Below are 16,308 nucleotides of genomic sequence, written 5' to 3' on the forward strand. Positions count from 1 at the left end.
AGTCACGAAGGACGCTAAGAAAATGGGCCCAGTCCACTTGTCATGAATTAAGAGGTGTTAATAGGGTCCTAGGATTACCAATTTGTTCCTCACTTCACATTATTAAAAAACTGACTTCTTGAAGATAGTCTCCTGACTGGTTTGTAATTAAAAGTCGATTTTGTGCTTTTACATTACGACAGATGTTAAGCATACTAACGTATTGTTGGTTGTTCTCACACATTTCACTAACTATCCGCAAAGCACTTCTAAGAAAGACTAAGATCCAGATCACAGACGGATTTGTTTACTATGAACTGCTCACCTGCTGAAGGCCACTTAATTGTGACTGATATCTGTCTGCCTGATTGAGCTCAGAAGGGCTCGAAGATGGCCAAGAAAGGTTCTTTGCGGAAGAAGGAGGCCCACTTGTAGTCTTCCAAGCCCTCGTACCTCATTCGGCAAAACGTGCCTTTACTTGGGTTGGATGTAAGGAGAGAGTGTTTTGCCTCATCCTCACGGTCTGCATATTCCACTAATTTTACTTCTCAACATTATCATTGTCTTTTTTTTGCATGAGAAAATTGCATAGGGATAAAACTGAGAAAAAGACGCGAAGATGGAGAAGACTTGTCGGATCCCATGCCAGAGAAGGGACTTTTGATGAAAGTGAAAGTTGCTAGCTTCTGTCTCATTGAGAAAGGATTGGTTTAGAATAAATGAGAATGCAGCTTGAAACGATGACCATTTCAACGAATAGGGGATTATAAGGCGAAGATTGCAGACCACTAAATACCGTCATGAAAAATATAGAAAATTACTTAATTACCTTATACTAGTTTAAACGGTCGTGTAGACTATAAAATAAAGTCTTATTTTTTCCTATTGATTCGTTTTCTTTTCCCATTTATTCAAGATGATAGAAGTCTTAAAATTAATGCGACTGTACGAACAAGGAATTTAACAGAAGTGTGTAGATTTTGAAAACTCTTTCCCCACTTCTCTGCAAAGCCAACTTTAATTGCTTGACTTTACCATGCAGTTTGTCAATCTCCCTTCAGGTGGGTGAAAGGCTCATCACCGTACCGTTTTAACTGTCACTCAAATAGTAATTTTGCTTAACAAAAGTGAGTTTACGTAGCACTCTGTGATGAAATGCCTCAAGGCCCTCCCTATGCTTCATCAAAGTCCTCCTTTTCTACAAAATGTATTTTTCCTAAGAACCACGAATTTCCTGAATGAAGTGGACCATTTTAACCAAATTTGCCGAGTTAAAATAGGCCAAATCCAAATCATCCACCACTAACTAATTTTAATTTATGTCACCTATAATTTCATTTGTATTTTGTCAAACTGTCAGATAGGCGATATTTCATGTTGATGTATTTGCCATCACACAGCTCTACCAAATCGAAAATTGAGATTCTCACCTAGGAGATTATGCTCTTAACCTGAGTTACGCTAACAGTGCTCCAGCAAACAGCAAACAACCATTGATTTCCAATACATTACGTGTTCATGCACGCACTTCCGCGACAAAAAGTATCGCGAGTTAATCGATAACACCCAACACTAGTTAACTTTTGCGACGTTTATTATCCTCGTGATGCGTTTCCCCAATCTTAGGAATGCGCTTGACTAAGTTTCTCGTAAGTCCCTTAAGGTCGTCATCAACCTATTTAACCTAACTCCTTTAAAGTGAGAGGTGCTGCACTCATGTAGTGTCCCCACGATCCTGAAACATGCATAAAATCTTACAAATAGCTTGAATTTGGTGATTTAAGTGGTAATGTGGTCCCATTTTTAAAAAATTTTTTAAAGGCGCGTCAGCTTATGTTTAAGTTTTGCTGTTCAACCTACCACAACAGGGAAGTAAAAGTACCAAATTACCAGAATAAAAATAACATCCTTACTTCAAAGCGAAATACGATAAAATTTGTTTTGAATTTGGTATTGATACTGTAGAATAATATTCATTAAGTCGCCAACACGCCTGGCGTATTTTGGGTGGTCGTCATTCTACCATAATGGCCGCATTGGCAACCATCGGCGAGCCCCTGTTGTTGTAGAAATTATTATTGGTAGCCCTAACAACAATAAAGCAGACATGATAGTCCATGAGGTTTAAACTGGTCGATCCACGAGGTCAGGCATTAGGGGTGAGGCGTTAAGGTGGGTATACTACCGTCCGCCCATCGGTCTTGCCGAGGCTTGTGAGAAAGTTTCACTAAGTCATCTAAGGCCTTTCCTGGACAAATCTATTTAGGAGTTGGAGGTGTCCTGTATGATTTGATTTCTCAATTGTTGCATAGTTTAGGGACTCTGAGTTGATTTTGTAATTAATCTTACCATCATTCTGGAATTGTCGTTGAAGAGTCATGGGCTAACTAGAAAAGTGGGGGCATTTGGGGGTGACTGATGGTCGAGGAGATTGTTTCTGCATTTAGGGAACACGCATTCCCATAACCATTACAAAAGGCTCAAATTTGTTACTCCATCCTAAGTTGATTTTATTTTCAAGAACTCTGCTTTTAAATTATTCGGTGAATCCTCTATCTACACTTTCCGTTTGTGAGTAGAAGTGGGAATATTGCAGAAGTTTTCCAAACAAATTTAGTCTTGGTTACTTGACATGTTTAATGTCATTATATAATGAAATTCGAGCAACAAAATAACACCGGAACGGGAAATGAGTAGATTGTAGCACTTTTTGTTTGCTTTTACTCTTGGTCTTGGTGATGGGGCCACTGAGGTGCTCCGCCATTGTATCTTCACCGGGTGACCTGGCATCCGATCCAGACAGCAACTCCCAAGCCCTTCTGTTATGTCCTCTTTCATGGTCAGAGAAGTCTCAACGCGCTACATGGACAATGCCTCGTCAAGTACGAAGCATTTGCTTCGCTTGAACACGGTTTGAATGAAAGTGGTATTGCTACTGCTTCAGATACAAGTTTAAATTATGACTTGCCACGTAAAAAAAGGGGCAACTACAGTTTTTATCAAATGTAAGTCTAGTATCCCTAATCAAGAGTGCAAAGTCTGATTTAGACAAGTACTATTACATCTCACAAGATGACATTCAATTTTTTTATTATCGTTATTGTAAGTAATCAAGTTGTGGATCAAGCCTCTTCATTCACACCCGGTTTTGCTGAATTACTGGCCATTGTTTAAACATTTACGGCGTTTTAAAAGCCCTTCGTAAGAACTGGCAAGTTTAGCCGCTACCAAAAGGTTCCATCCTTCTTTGACGCTTTGAATCGCTGTTATGTCGCTACAATTGGGACTGCTATCCTCTTTAAGTCGCCTCGCAAAAGGTGATGCAGCGTCTGAACTTGTTCTGAAACGCAGCAGAGCATACGATTGTTAAGCAGCTCTCTCTGATATTCGGAGAGGTGATGGTGAAGGGCTCCCTGGATCACCAAAGCAAAAGTTGAATTGGCAGAGATTGGGAGGACCCCCGTAGTCGTGTAAGCATTTAAAATACCATTCTATGAAGGGCGAGCCAAAGTTGAAGGACTCATCTATTGACTACAAAGTTAAGATTACCATTCTTAACAGAAAATTATTGGAATTTTCAATAGCAATTCCAGATGTCTACATAAATTTGAGACTTTCTATACAGAGTGGTCTGCAGATCTCCCTGTACGTTTCTTCCAGATGAACGAGGATAGATAAGGCTTCATGGGTTAATTAAAAACACAAGCATAATTTAAATGGTGATTTATACGTTGCTTTTAAGATAACAGGAGGCAAAAAATAGCAGCATGAGTAGTTTCTTCAAAATTTGTCGACATTTGCTGCTGTTTCTGATACGAAAACTTGCTAGTTCTTTTATAAAATGCGTAATGATTAACATCAAATACTGGTTAGGTATTGTCTTACTGGAATGTGGTGTTATCTCCGAAAGTGCCTTTGCCCTCCAGACAGCTTGCCATGTCAATTAAACGTTGAAATAGAGCAGACTTGTTTATTTCGGGAACTGGTTGCCGCACTTTCGGAAATGAGTCAGTGGAGTGAGAGAACTGTGCTGAAAACGACGTAGCATGTCCAAATATCACACATTGTTGGCCTGCCCAAACTGTTAATAAAGTTGGTAGGCACCGGTTGCAGTGCATGGAACAGTGTTTGACGGTGAAATTCATCGTCTAGACGTTTCAGACTTGGCGGATGTCTCTCATGGGCGATCTAGACCACGATTGCCTCCAGTCAACTGACAAGGAATAAAGGTGAAGACTTACACTCAATCGGAGACTGAGACTAAACAGCTTCATCGGTTTTAGGACCCACCGAAAATGAATGAAAAAAGACCTATCTCACATCTGTCCCATCCTACAGTAATTTCATTCATTTGTTAGGGTTAATTCAAGAGAAAGCCCCACTTCATTGAGCGACAGATTGTCGTGGAAATTTATCTTAGTATATTGAGAATATCTGCATTTGCTTTAGTGATATATAATCAGCTAAATTCAAATAATTTGGTTCATTTCACTAATTCACCAGTAGTCATTGAGGTCTGGATAGAAAAGTAGCCTGGGGGATTCTTGCAAATAAGTTGGTGCCATACACTAGATTCCACTATCAAGCCAGCACCTTGAGCGCACTACCCAACACTCCGGTTACGTCGTTGATAATTCCACCGGAACGATAACCCTTGAGTGGATGCAGCAGCTTCTGCATGCACTAGAGTGAAAATTATGTGACTTTAAAAGGGACTGCAAAATCATTGACTTTAATTAGATGACTGCCTAAAAAATCTACTTTTAAATAAAAACTCAACGCACACTCCTACCTTGATTCAACTTAGACAGAGACTTATGGTAAAATTGAGGCTGTCCTCCACGAAATCATGACGGGTAATTCTCATGTTTATAATATCTGTTGCACAGATGATGTTATTAAAATAGGCACATACAAATCAGAATTCTCGTTTTTGTTTTACTACAGGTAACTTTATTTGATCTTGCAATCAACCTCCTTCCCCTAAAAAATCATTTTCGCATTGCTGGAACAAAAGGTGTCATTTATGCGAAGCTTCGGGGCGACATCGTACTTTCCAGCATCAAAACGTGCAAGAAACGTACGTTTTATTATAATTCCCTTAAGAAATAAACACGCTACCTTGCCATCTGACGGTACTTGACTGCATTTTATTCAAGCTGTACTGACCCACCGCTGTTGAAGACAGTAAAAGCATTAAACCTAGCGAGGGTGCGTAAAAAACAACACAACACAACTTCTTTAATCAAAAAAGTGATTCATTGCAAGGCTGACCTCGGTCACTTGCAGCATGGACTGACCACGTCACATATGCGGACCTTGGAGCGTTTAATTTGCGCCACCCAAGTCACCTCTGAAGAAGCTATTAAACGGAGAAACCACTGCATAACTCAGTTGCGGTGAAGTTGAAAGAACGGAGACAAACTGTAAAACAATGCCTATATCAACCCAGTACAGGAAAACGGAACTGATACTCCAGCACTTGTTCCTTATAGGGTAGCCAAGGTCGAAGCCAATGTCCACTCAGGCGGATTCGGAGGCTGTGGTAATTTTGTTTATTACACGACCAAATGCATACAAGGCTACATGGGACGAATGATGAAATCGTTCATTACTGACAAATTGAATAGTCGAGATAGGTAAAAAGCGAGTCCACTAGTAGATCATTTGGTAGTTTTGAATGCCAGGGAATTGTGTCGGTTTGAAATCGAATCACCCAATTCCCCCAATAAGAGTAACTGCGCAAAACGCTAGATGGAACCAAGTGCATATTCAAAACACACGATAAGATCCCCTTGTCGCTTTTCTGACAAATTTGTCAACTGCCTTACAGTCTCATGCACCGTAACTGCAATTAAGACAACTTTAAGTTACCAAAGGATTAATGGGGAAGTTATTTCGCGTGAGATGATGAAGGCCAAAGCTCATTACCAGAAGGATCGAGGTGCCCAATGGGTAAATCAAGAGCATAGAGAACTTGTAGCAACACTCACTTTAAATGTCTCCAAATCACAGTTTTTGATGTCACATGTACCCGATTATTTGGTCGCATTAGTAGAAAAATTCGGAGAGCGTAATTCAGGCGAGTCTCCATGTATATGTTAAAATAAGAATCGCACCCAAATACATTTCAGTAACCATTTTTGAAACTCGCCCGTGGAAGTGTAGGTCATTCCCATTCCGTATGGGACGGCGGCGATAAATAAACCATTAATACGTGTTACTAATGTGTAAGACAAATAAATGAATACAAACCTGAAGAAACTAATCTCAAAATACACAAATTCTATCAACGAAGTCAATGCAGCGGTCAAAGGTTAGGCGCGCAACAGCCTATTGCTCATGTAAGTTATAGACGCTCGATGGCACAGCACAACATGAACGAGCAATGTCTACAAAACACCTATTATTTAGACGATATGTTAACTAGAAATTACGGAAGCGACCCATTGTTTAATAATGGTAAGTTCACAGATATCCTAATTTCACCGGAACGTAAGATCAAAACAACTCGAGGTAAGTAGCAAAAGCGGATTCGAATGAGAGAATCGCAAAAAAAATTTAACAGATACACCAGATTTAAGGAGCAAATAAATTATTTGAGAGAAATGAGGGACGATTTTAAACATAAAACCAAAGTTTCGTTCCGTGCTTGGAGACTGAACCTCAAAGATGACGACACAACGACAAAGCACAAGGAAGTAATATATTACGACTTTGGAGTCACAGCTACAATTGTTTTTGAAAATGATCAGGTTAATTGAACAGATCCCGGTTTTCATCAGTCACCACTACGTCTTCACGGCGCTTAACTACAAAATAAGTACGCATGAATTACATACCCGAATAAACGTTTTTATATTTGAATGTACGTTCCAGTCCATCGGCTCTGCGACACATGTGACGGTATATGGAATAGCCGAAACCTAATTAATTGCAGAAATATCACAAAACCGAAGACTTACACGCAGAAGCAAGAGGAATCCCATACACTAAATGCGGATAATTTTTAAACAAGTAGACTACATTGGCCCGAACTACGGTACACAAAACAGATAAAATAAAAGAAAAACAAACCCCAAGACATGATGAGTGGACGACGAAAGAGAACAACTTTAGGCAGTCCTACAAGGCGGGCAGTAAGTGATGAACCCAAACAAAATCGGGTTAGGGGAATAATTATAACTGATCACGGTTATTTGAACTCAAAAGTAATCTGAATAAAGTTGCTTATGAATGCAGAAATGCAGGAGCTGCTTTGTAATTTGGCAGGAATAAATGAAATAAACCGACGCAAACATAACGAAAATGGTCAACTTGGTACGTGGTATGACTTTTAGCTAAAAGAAAAATCAGCTGGTTACTACTTTAAGTTTCACTGTGATGCAAGTTATTTGAAAACGAGAGGCCTGTGAATCAAGATGATTTTAGGGGGAGATAAACTGGTTTTCCAATTCCCGTAATTATGCTCACTATCACTGGGTTGATAGGTTTTATAGCCTAGCCTGCTATCTACCCCACTTCAGTTGCATATCGGCGCGCAATATAGATTGCGTATCCCATTACTGCTGTTTGTTTGCCTGCTTTTCATTTGAATCGGTAGATGCTGGCCTCTGTTGCTTCCAGTACATTTTTTAGCTCGTTGGAATTTCGAGTGATTTATTGTGCTCTGCAGTCAAATATAAGTTGTTGGCATTTACAATTCTCGGAAAAATAGCCTTTTATTTCCTCTATCTCGTTGCGAGGCATCATTTGTCCATCTGACATAGTAAGGGCATGAGTTTCCTGTTGTATTAAAGATGTGTTTTTACTCAGATGAAATTAACGCTTCCCTTCTCTTTACTTTCCCCCTTTGCCAATTCACAATTGCTCATTAGCTTCTTTACAAGCAATTGCTTACCCTTTTTGAGTCCTGACACCTCGTACTCTCTTGACCTCACATTTCTTCGCAATATGTTTGGTTCCGTAATAATTACAAAGTGTCTATCTGCCATTCTGTTTAGTTATCTCAGGAAAAGTCGCTTGCTACTTTCAACCTTTTTATTCGTATCCTCTCTGTGTGCGTGAAGTTCTTACTTGCTAAGAACTCTAAATTAAAATGATTCTGGAAATTTTCTTTACTCAACACTTTTTGTGGTTATACGTGTTCTTGGAATTGTTTAGTATCTAGTGCCAATGACCTACTTCACCTTACCCCATTTCGTATCATTAGCTTCAATTATATCGAAGTATTATTTTCGCTAAAATATGAATTAGGCAAATCTATTACTAGTCTTGAGCGTGCTTTACCTTCTCAGGCCACTTGCTTGAATTTAACAAAAAACGCCTTTTACCTTATTCATTACAGTAAATTAATGGCACCTCTTCTTTTCACCTTTCTGTGAGTCTTCCGAAGTACTTTCCGGTTCAACCTTGCTTTAATTTAAGCGTTGAAACTCATCACCTGTCACATGAACATTAGTCTTGAGTTTCACTAATGTTATCAAATCGCAGTTCCCAGTTGCCTCAGTATTTGTCTTCGAAGTGTTACTCCCTTGTTATTATCGTTAACTCATTGCCCTTCTTAATCTTAGATATCCGCGTACCTTGAGCAAGATAGCATTCAGCCAGTCGAATATCAGGTTATTTGCTCATTTTTCCTTACACTTCGCTTTTTTAGGGTTCCTTTCGAGGGGTATATAGAACGAATTTGTCCTCGCTCGAGGACTGGAATATCTTACATGATCTGCAAAGAGTAAGAGTCCCTAATTCTGCTCTATTTTTTCAGCGAGAACTTCGAAATGGCAGGCTTTCCGACCTTGGACTATCCTACCTCAGCAAACAGTTTGTTTTGAATCCTCCACTATATTTCCTCCCCCTCTTCCCCCTCGTTAGACGTGTGCCAAACAGCGTTTTGTGGGTCCTCTCTGCTGTTCATGATGCCTACTGCGGGATATTTGACAAGACTGGTGACAGGTTCTTTAGTGCCTCTGTGAGTGAGTAGACAATTCTTCCGTGTGCATTTTTTGCGCTAGAAAACCGCGTTTCCATATTTGACTACACTGGACGTTACCTTCGACTCAACCGTGTGGTTGAATGTAAGAATGGTTTTGGAGGCATTACCTCAATGGTTCAAAGGTAGGGATGTCTCTTTAATTTGGCTCTTGCACCTCATAGATTAAACGACTTCTCGTTCCTCCTCTCCTGTTACAGTCCGGATCAGCGACAACTTGCCCTAGCCTCCGACTCCTACGGTTGTATGTTCATCCTCTCTCTGCTATCATGTTTTTAAACTTTGTGAAGCATATTCGTTCGGATCGAGATTTAACGTTCTGAGCTCAAGTAGATGCTTGAAGTGTTGGTTCCCAAGCTTCGAAAGAACACCTACTCTTCAGACAGAGTGTTGGCTTTTTGTTTATTTTTTTTCATTCGCTTTGTTTTTTTTTTTCACTCATGATTATTTAACTCGTCCACAGTGATGGAAGCCGCTGAAAATGCTGTTCATTGTCTCCTTTTTAGTATACTTGATCGATCTTGATAGTGATGCCGGGGCTGCAGCTGTAAAGATTTTGCCTGGTATAGACAGGCACCCAGTTTATAGCCTCGCCTACTGTGGCACCTCCAATACTGAAATTATCTATGGGTAAGTTCTTAGGTTCCTTATTTGTCAATGTTTGTCGCAGAAGTGGCGGGTTTCAAAGTGGTGCTATATAGTGTGCTTATTATGCTACTGCCGCAAAGGTTGAGTTGTGGGCTACTAACAGAGTAGACGCAGTGAGACATTAGATTCAATCAAATATCATTCTTCTATGTGACCGCTTTCTTCTTCCGTTGAGCGTTGTCCTTGCCGCTCTAATGATGGTAACGCATCTTGGAGGTTTCGATGGATCTACTTGTTTTGCCTATTTTGTGAAGTCCTCAGGGCTGAACGACGTTTTGAACGCAAGCATATTTCGTATGACAATGGCTTTTTAAAGGAATGTTTGCCCAAATGAAAAGTTATTCAATACGGAAAGCACAATGTAAGCTGGTCCTACGGGACTGTCTTATATTCATTCTTCCTTACTTTGTAGCCATCTCAATGTTGTTCAGCAGCCCAATTAGGTTCTTCGTTGGTTCTTACAGTGGCCTTTTAAATTGTTTTTTGATTCTAGTCCCACATCACTACTGATTGGCATGCGAGATTCGAGATTGGGGCTGTTTGCAAAAGATGGTATGATTTCGAACATTCTATTGTACCCTTTTTGTGGTACTCGTAAAAGAACATTCATATTCTTAACAGTAGGAATCCTCTTTTAATTTCAACAAATACTATATTGTTATCTTCCTGCCGCCTGCAGCACTTCTGGGTCACGCGTGTCGTTGTTTGACATTGTCACTGGGACGCTCAAAGGCACGGTATGCTTCTGTGTTTTTTAAAGCGAACCACTAAACTACCTTTTCAGTACGCCACACAGACGTCGGCTGTCGACGTGAAGGCTGTCGCATGGTTGCAAGATGGGGATTTTGCTTTCCTTGCCGGTTCCGATGATACGTGTATTTGGGTAAGTTTCCCTTTTCTCCAGTTCACACAGATTGAGGCTACTCTTAGGGCGTAGAGAGCAAATCTGATATGACAAGCTACAAGAATCACAAAGGTTCTTAATTTGCAAGAAAAAGAGGCCACATTTTCCCATTGCATGATGTATACGTACATTTTCCTTTCGAGCTGCAAACGTAGGGTGGCAGGAAGGAAGACCTCGCCTGTCGTCAACACCGTCAACAGTGGGGCACAGGGTTGCGATAGAGGGGACAAGCTTATGGGGTTTGCAACTGGTAATTTAAGCCGTATTTTTACCTAACAGGGAAAGATGCGTCCCTTCTTTTCCGTCCCCTCCCCTTTTTCACTCTCCATTCTCATAGCCCTTTACTACAGTTTCAAATCCGTTGTCCTCTTATGAGGTATGTAGCTGGCTCTGATGCGACCAAAGATGATGCGATTGTATCATATCACAAGGCAACGGTGTACCTGAAGTATTCTGCTAATTGGTTGATTCGACCTAGGATCAGACCGGGAATCTTCCGTGTGTGCATACACAGTACCTTAATTATTTGTGTGCTATAGGTGGAACTACTTACACGGGTATCACAAATATTTTATGAGAGAAAAAGCAATCGTTATGCTCGAAATACTGTCCTATTGTTTTACTGTATTCTCGCAATGCAGATCTACTCGGATAATGCTAAACTGCCTGCTTTTATTAATCATTTATTTGTAGAAATATGATAGTAGACAGGTACATGCGGGTCCTGTAGCGGTTTACCCTGGGCATCTCGACGGCGTCACCTACATTGACTCAAAGGTAGCTAAGTAGACTCATTCGCAGAGGAGACTAATTGTTTTGATGGGTAAATAACTTTCCTTTTTCCACCTTCAAAAGAACGATGGTCGATACTTCCTGTCCAACAGCAAGGATCAGACGGTAAGACTGTGGGACGTTAGGTCCAGTGCGCCGGTCAACGAAGAGAGAGTAAGTTGCTTAAAAAATGGTGTTTTTTGGAGCGCGTTAACACAGCCCCTACCTCTTCGACCTAGCGAGTTAAACCGGTTTATGAGTGGGACTACACGATTGATCGGGTTCCGCGGATATGTACGTTTTCCACCCCTTTTTTCGACAAAAAGCTGTGTTTGCTCTAAATCTTTCTTTGGTACTAGGTGGTGGCGCCATTTGATCGCCATTCCCGATGCTCTTCGACTAACCGCTTCTAGCCGAAGTAATATTGGTTAGAAAAGTTCCTTCTGCAGATTTAAATTCAGTAGAATTTTTATTCATCACTTTCTCTTAGATCAAAATCCAGAGGTGGAGGGGGCAAAATCAAAGGCCCTACTGACGCTGCGCGGTCACACTGTACTGTACAACCAAATTCGAGCCAAGTTTTCCCCTCTCCATTCCACGGGTCAACAGTTCGCCTACTCTGGCAGCGCCGATGGCGACTGGGTTGTTTGGGATCTCACTACTGGTGTAAAGGTAAATTTACCACTGTGCTGGATTGTGCGCCACTTTTGCACTTTTTTGCGTGTAGCTGCCCCAAAACCGCGTGAATTTGGCGGTGGTACGGGATGTCGCGTGGCACCCCTGGGAACCAGTGTTGATCACCTCGAGTGTGAACGGGTCCCTCACCTGCTGGAACTTCCGATTACCTGATGAGCCACAGCTGTCACCCGTCCTCCTGACTCCACGACACCTGGATGCTTCACCTCTCTCTCTCTCTCTCAAAAACTCAGAATACGCTGAAAGAGAAGCAGAGGTGGACGAGAGCGTCCGCTTCTGTCACTCCGAGGCTGGCCAGCAGGACAGTGTGATTCAACTCTCTGCAGCTGGTTTTCACTACAGAGTCTGTTTGTACTTAACACTGGTCTCCTATTCTGTTTGAGTTGCCCGTCGAAACGCCTGTTTGTGTCATCCAGTTTCCCACTTCGACCCCCACTGGATCTTCATCAGGTTCGGAAGTGATCCCATGGCGTGATATAGAGAGTGACGATGATGCATCTAGGGAGGAGAGGGAACATAAGAAGGTAAATTTGACTTGGCATTTTATGAGTTCAATTAATGTCAAGGCGTTGGCAGCCCGGATGACCGACAATACTCTGCCAAAGGAGGATGAGTGGGGAGAGGGTAGGAGGCTCACTCTTTTTGCTCGAAGCCACCTCGACTATATTGTGATGAGGCAAGCATTCCCGGAGCATAGAAGGCATCTGTGTCCTCGTCCCACTTCACCGCCAGGGCTGTCTGCAGGACCGCTGACGCGGTCGCAAACGCGGTTGTCGGCGCAGCAGCAGCGGCAGCATGAGGAGGGAGAAGTGGATGTCGACAAATGATTTTGCATTATTCAAGATAGATTCCTCCAGATTCTCAGCAGTGTTCCCAGTAATTTACAAACCTAACTTCCTCTGCCTTCTACAATGCGTATGCGTGATGTAAAGTGGTTGACCACTTAGGGTCAGTGCAGGATCTTGGCTACTTGGTTTTCTTTTCGCTTCGTTTTCATGGCTTTATGTACCCTCGCATTGTTCCCATGATCTCAATGTGTGTATTTATTAGTATATTTTACCTACTTTTATTTTGCAATGTTTTACCACTTTCCGGGAACAGGATTTTCGGATGCGTGCAAAAATCCTAAAAGGAATTCACTGGGGAACTTTGGCTACCATGTTGTGAGGTGAGAAATCTTGAGTGGTCGTCCTTGTGAGCATAAAATCAGTACAAAGTGGGTTTCATAGTGTATCTCATGCACTCGTTTTTACCATGTGAAATTGGAATAACGAGAAACGTGGGATGTCTTAAATTCAGTGCCCGCCCACCTCGTAACGCATGCTGCGGTTTGGTGCAAAGGTAACACAAAATCGACGCCGGGGGGAGGTTGTCTAGGCTAAATTATGTCTGTTAGATATTAATAAACTGAAACAGTGGAATGCTTGGGATTTGGAGGACCATGTATTTCTATGAGTAGGGTCAATGATCGGGGACTCCTGCGTAGAATTATGTAGTACGACGGTGGTCTATTCCTCGGTATTGGGGAGGCGCCCTTTTTGCACTTTGAATGTCTTTTTGTACCTCGCCGGGTGGGCTGGCCTTTAGGCTATGCCGATAGCCCAAACACCTCGGTGCTGAATATGCATTCTGCTCGAGTACTGTGGCTTCTTTCGTCTTCAGGGAAATCTCGGGACGCTACAATTACATCTGAAGCCCTTCACGCAACCTTATTTGTTCCAGCAACTAATAAAACTCATCGAAGGTTTGGCCAGTTATTCTCTGCTCAATAAATACGTTCCCGTTTGTATACACTGGTTATTTGTGAAAAAGTTGGCTAGAAATGGCTAAATGCCCAATGCGGGCGCACAACGATAGGCCGTTTGTCAAAGACGCCAAGACCCTCATGGCTTGCATGGAATACATGGCTCTTTGATTTCAGATTATTACTTCTTTCCCTAGCCGTTAGCTAAGTCAACAGCCAGCATGCACGTGTTTGTATTCGGTGACAAATGCGAGCAGTCATTTAAATTCTTTGTTCTCTGCTTGGCTGTTATGCCTTTATAAAAAGAACAAGCAGTTTTTAGGAACACAGTTTTTTAGATTTTGGAGTTTTGGTTTGGAGGTGTTGACATGGGGATGTAATTTCAGTTAGCTACGCACAACTTAAAATTAAGATTTATCTATTTGTAGGGGTCAAATTTGAATATATTTGTTGTTTGCAAATCCACCTGCTGTTAGTACCGTCCATTTTTGCAATATACAACCACATTATATTTAAAATAATTGAAAAGAATATGATTCACCGGTTGATGATGCCGTTACTGAAATCGCAACCGTGTACAGATACAGCCCAAGAGCTGACCTATTGCCTTCTACGCCCCTCGCATGGATGCTTACTTTGCTGCATTCCCTAACGACTTTGATACATTGGGCGAAGTTTTTGTAAAAACATACTACGAACAACTGCAACTTAACCGAAATAATGTGGTGGAAATGTATCATGCAAGTTCATTATCGTCGTTTGACATTTCTTTTGCCAGGATATGGCTTTAATGACTTACGAAGGTACCAAAATCCAGGGGAAACAGGCTATTGCAAAACATTTTCAAGTTAGTCTGACTGTGCTCGTACACAGTTTTCCTTTAGGGTCTTTGCTGGACTACGATTGCCGTAAATGTTAGTACTTGTGATTGTCAACCTGTTGATAATGGCTACCTTGTGTTTGTTAACGGTCAGCTGAAGGTATGTTGGGTCTTTTAATACATCAGTTATTATTTTCGTCCATACACGCTTGTTTGCTGCTTTCTAGGTCGACAATGGAGAACAGGCCTTGCCTTTTTCGGAATTTTTCCTACTCAAGAAGGTTGGAGATAGAGTTGTCATCCTCCACTCCATGTTTCGGCTGCATTTCCACAACTTCTAGGTGCTCATCTTGGCGGTCATACTTCTGCTTGCCTCCTTTTCCGCGTTCTGACTAGATTTTAATTGGACCTTTTTGTAATTATTAATTCTCCTTCACTCTTCCTTTCGCGCCCTGTCTTCTGAAACTTGTGTGTATCCCGTCCCCTTCTCTGTTCCCAGGACCTCAGCGCATTGCCTGTCCGTCCCAATTCAAATGCTTCCCTAAGGGCAGACTTGTAGGTTTATTAAATGTGCTACTTTGGTTCCTTAGAGAAGATGATATTCTTTTTATCTGAGGGTGTATAGACACCCTATCCCCAATTTGCGAGTCTGTCATAATCTTGTCGGTAAGTTTGTAGCGGGGCATTGGTTTTACCCTCGCACCTGTGGACTGAACTATCGTTGTGCATGCTGTCTTGTGCTTCTGTCCGGCCCTTAAACTGATATCTACTCGTTTTATCTGGGTCAGTTATCAAAGTTTATTCCATTTTTCTGGCGTGCAGATAAATGCTAGGCCTTAATGTCACTCTCTCTGGAGAGAATGGCATTTTCTACGCAAGACCACGCGGTATTAAGTGACTAATTCGTGTGTTTAATAATCGTAACTGTAGTGAGCATCTGTCATCCTTCTAATTTTATTTTGCTATTTTGTATTCGTTCCGGCGCCTTGAATCGTTTACCCTTGACGACCTACCCGAGTTGTGTCTGATTAATGACGGTAGTGTCTTTGGTCCCCCAGGGTATCGAAGAAAATGCACTTATAATTTCAGACGGATCAAATCTGTTACGTGTGGGTTAGATGCATCAACTTTAAGGTTCTCGGGTTTACCACTGCATCTCGGCGCCGGAAGGAGGCAGTCGTGTTCTTCCTACTTCTCGTAGCCGATTACTTTTGTCTTAGGTTGTCTTTGCAGCTCTCGTCCCCTATCGGTTAAAACTTGGGTCATATGGCAGCCGGTGCGGGTTAAACACGTGGTCGAAATCACACAAACAGTTGTTATCGTTGTAGAGGGAGTGTGACAGCTGAATGAACTGTTCCAGGAACTCAAGTAATTGGTAAACTCATCGCATTCAAATTTTCTTAAGTGATCATGCAATACTTGTGCTGCCATTTCGCTCGACAGGAAACGAGATTGCGATGATGGTGACTTACATCATTTAAGTACTATTTACGGAAGGAACAGTTGTTTATTGGTACAAAGAGGATCAGAAGCAACTAGTTCGCTTTTTAATTCCTAGTGCTATATTTAAAGTTGAAATAATTCCTGCTCTCAATAAACTATGGACACCAGATCATGTGAATAATGCACTAGCGGAAAAAGCATGCGGGCGGAATGGTACCAATTCACGAGAGACCAATGAAAAACAAATGACATAATCAAAATAAACGAGAGGGGAGGGTGCTAAGCGCATTATGGGGAAATAAAATCAAGTA

At 41.6% G+C, this 16,308-nt stretch overlaps 3 protein-coding genes across 3 annotated transcripts; 2 read left to right on the top strand and 1 right to left on the bottom strand. All coding sequences in view use genetic code 11, as the record gives it.

Annotated features, from left to right (window-relative positions):
- Window positions 1-6,735: 6,735 nt before the first annotated feature.
- Window positions 6,736-7,066, bottom strand: EGR_04552 (hypothetical protein; the record flags this gene model as incomplete). The annotated part of the gene is made up of 4 exons (XM_024493801.1): window positions 6,736-6,791; window positions 6,822-6,905; window positions 6,945-7,016; window positions 7,057-7,066. The coding sequence occupies 4 exons, from the start codon at window positions 7,064-7,066 to the stop codon at window positions 6,736-6,738; spliced, it is 222 nt and encodes a 73-aa protein (XP_024351729.1).
- A 221-nt stretch (window positions 7,067-7,287) lies between these two features.
- On the top strand, window positions 7,288-12,817 carry EGR_04553 (DDB1- and CUL4-associated factor; the record flags this gene model as incomplete). The annotated part of the gene is made up of 15 exons (XM_024493802.1): window positions 7,288-7,299; window positions 8,553-8,600; window positions 8,639-8,713; window positions 8,747-8,954; window positions 8,994-9,096; window positions 9,172-9,215; window positions 9,478-9,601; window positions 10,299-10,356; window positions 10,404-10,502; window positions 11,217-11,300; window positions 11,379-11,468; window positions 11,534-11,588; window positions 11,785-11,966; window positions 12,022-12,333; window positions 12,407-12,817. The coding sequence occupies 15 exons, from the start codon at window positions 7,288-7,290 to the stop codon at window positions 12,815-12,817; spliced, it is 1,905 nt and encodes a 634-aa protein (XP_024351730.1).
- Window positions 12,818-14,357: 1,540 nt separating this feature from the next.
- On the top strand, window positions 14,358-14,895 carry EGR_04554 (Nuclear transport factor 2; the record flags this gene model as incomplete). The annotated part of the gene is made up of 4 exons (XM_024493803.1): window positions 14,358-14,459; window positions 14,513-14,581; window positions 14,619-14,714; window positions 14,782-14,895. 4 exons carry the CDS (start codon window positions 14,358-14,360, stop codon window positions 14,893-14,895), a joined length of 381 nt encoding a protein of 126 aa, XP_024351731.1.
- Window positions 14,896-16,308: the final 1,413 nt, after the last annotated feature.

The sequence above is a fragment of the Echinococcus granulosus genome (genome assembly GCF_000524195.1).
Source record: "Echinococcus granulosus chromosome Unknown EG_S00029, whole genome shotgun sequence".
NCBI classification, from domain to species: Eukaryota; Metazoa; Platyhelminthes; class Cestoda; order Cyclophyllidea; family Taeniidae; genus Echinococcus; species Echinococcus granulosus.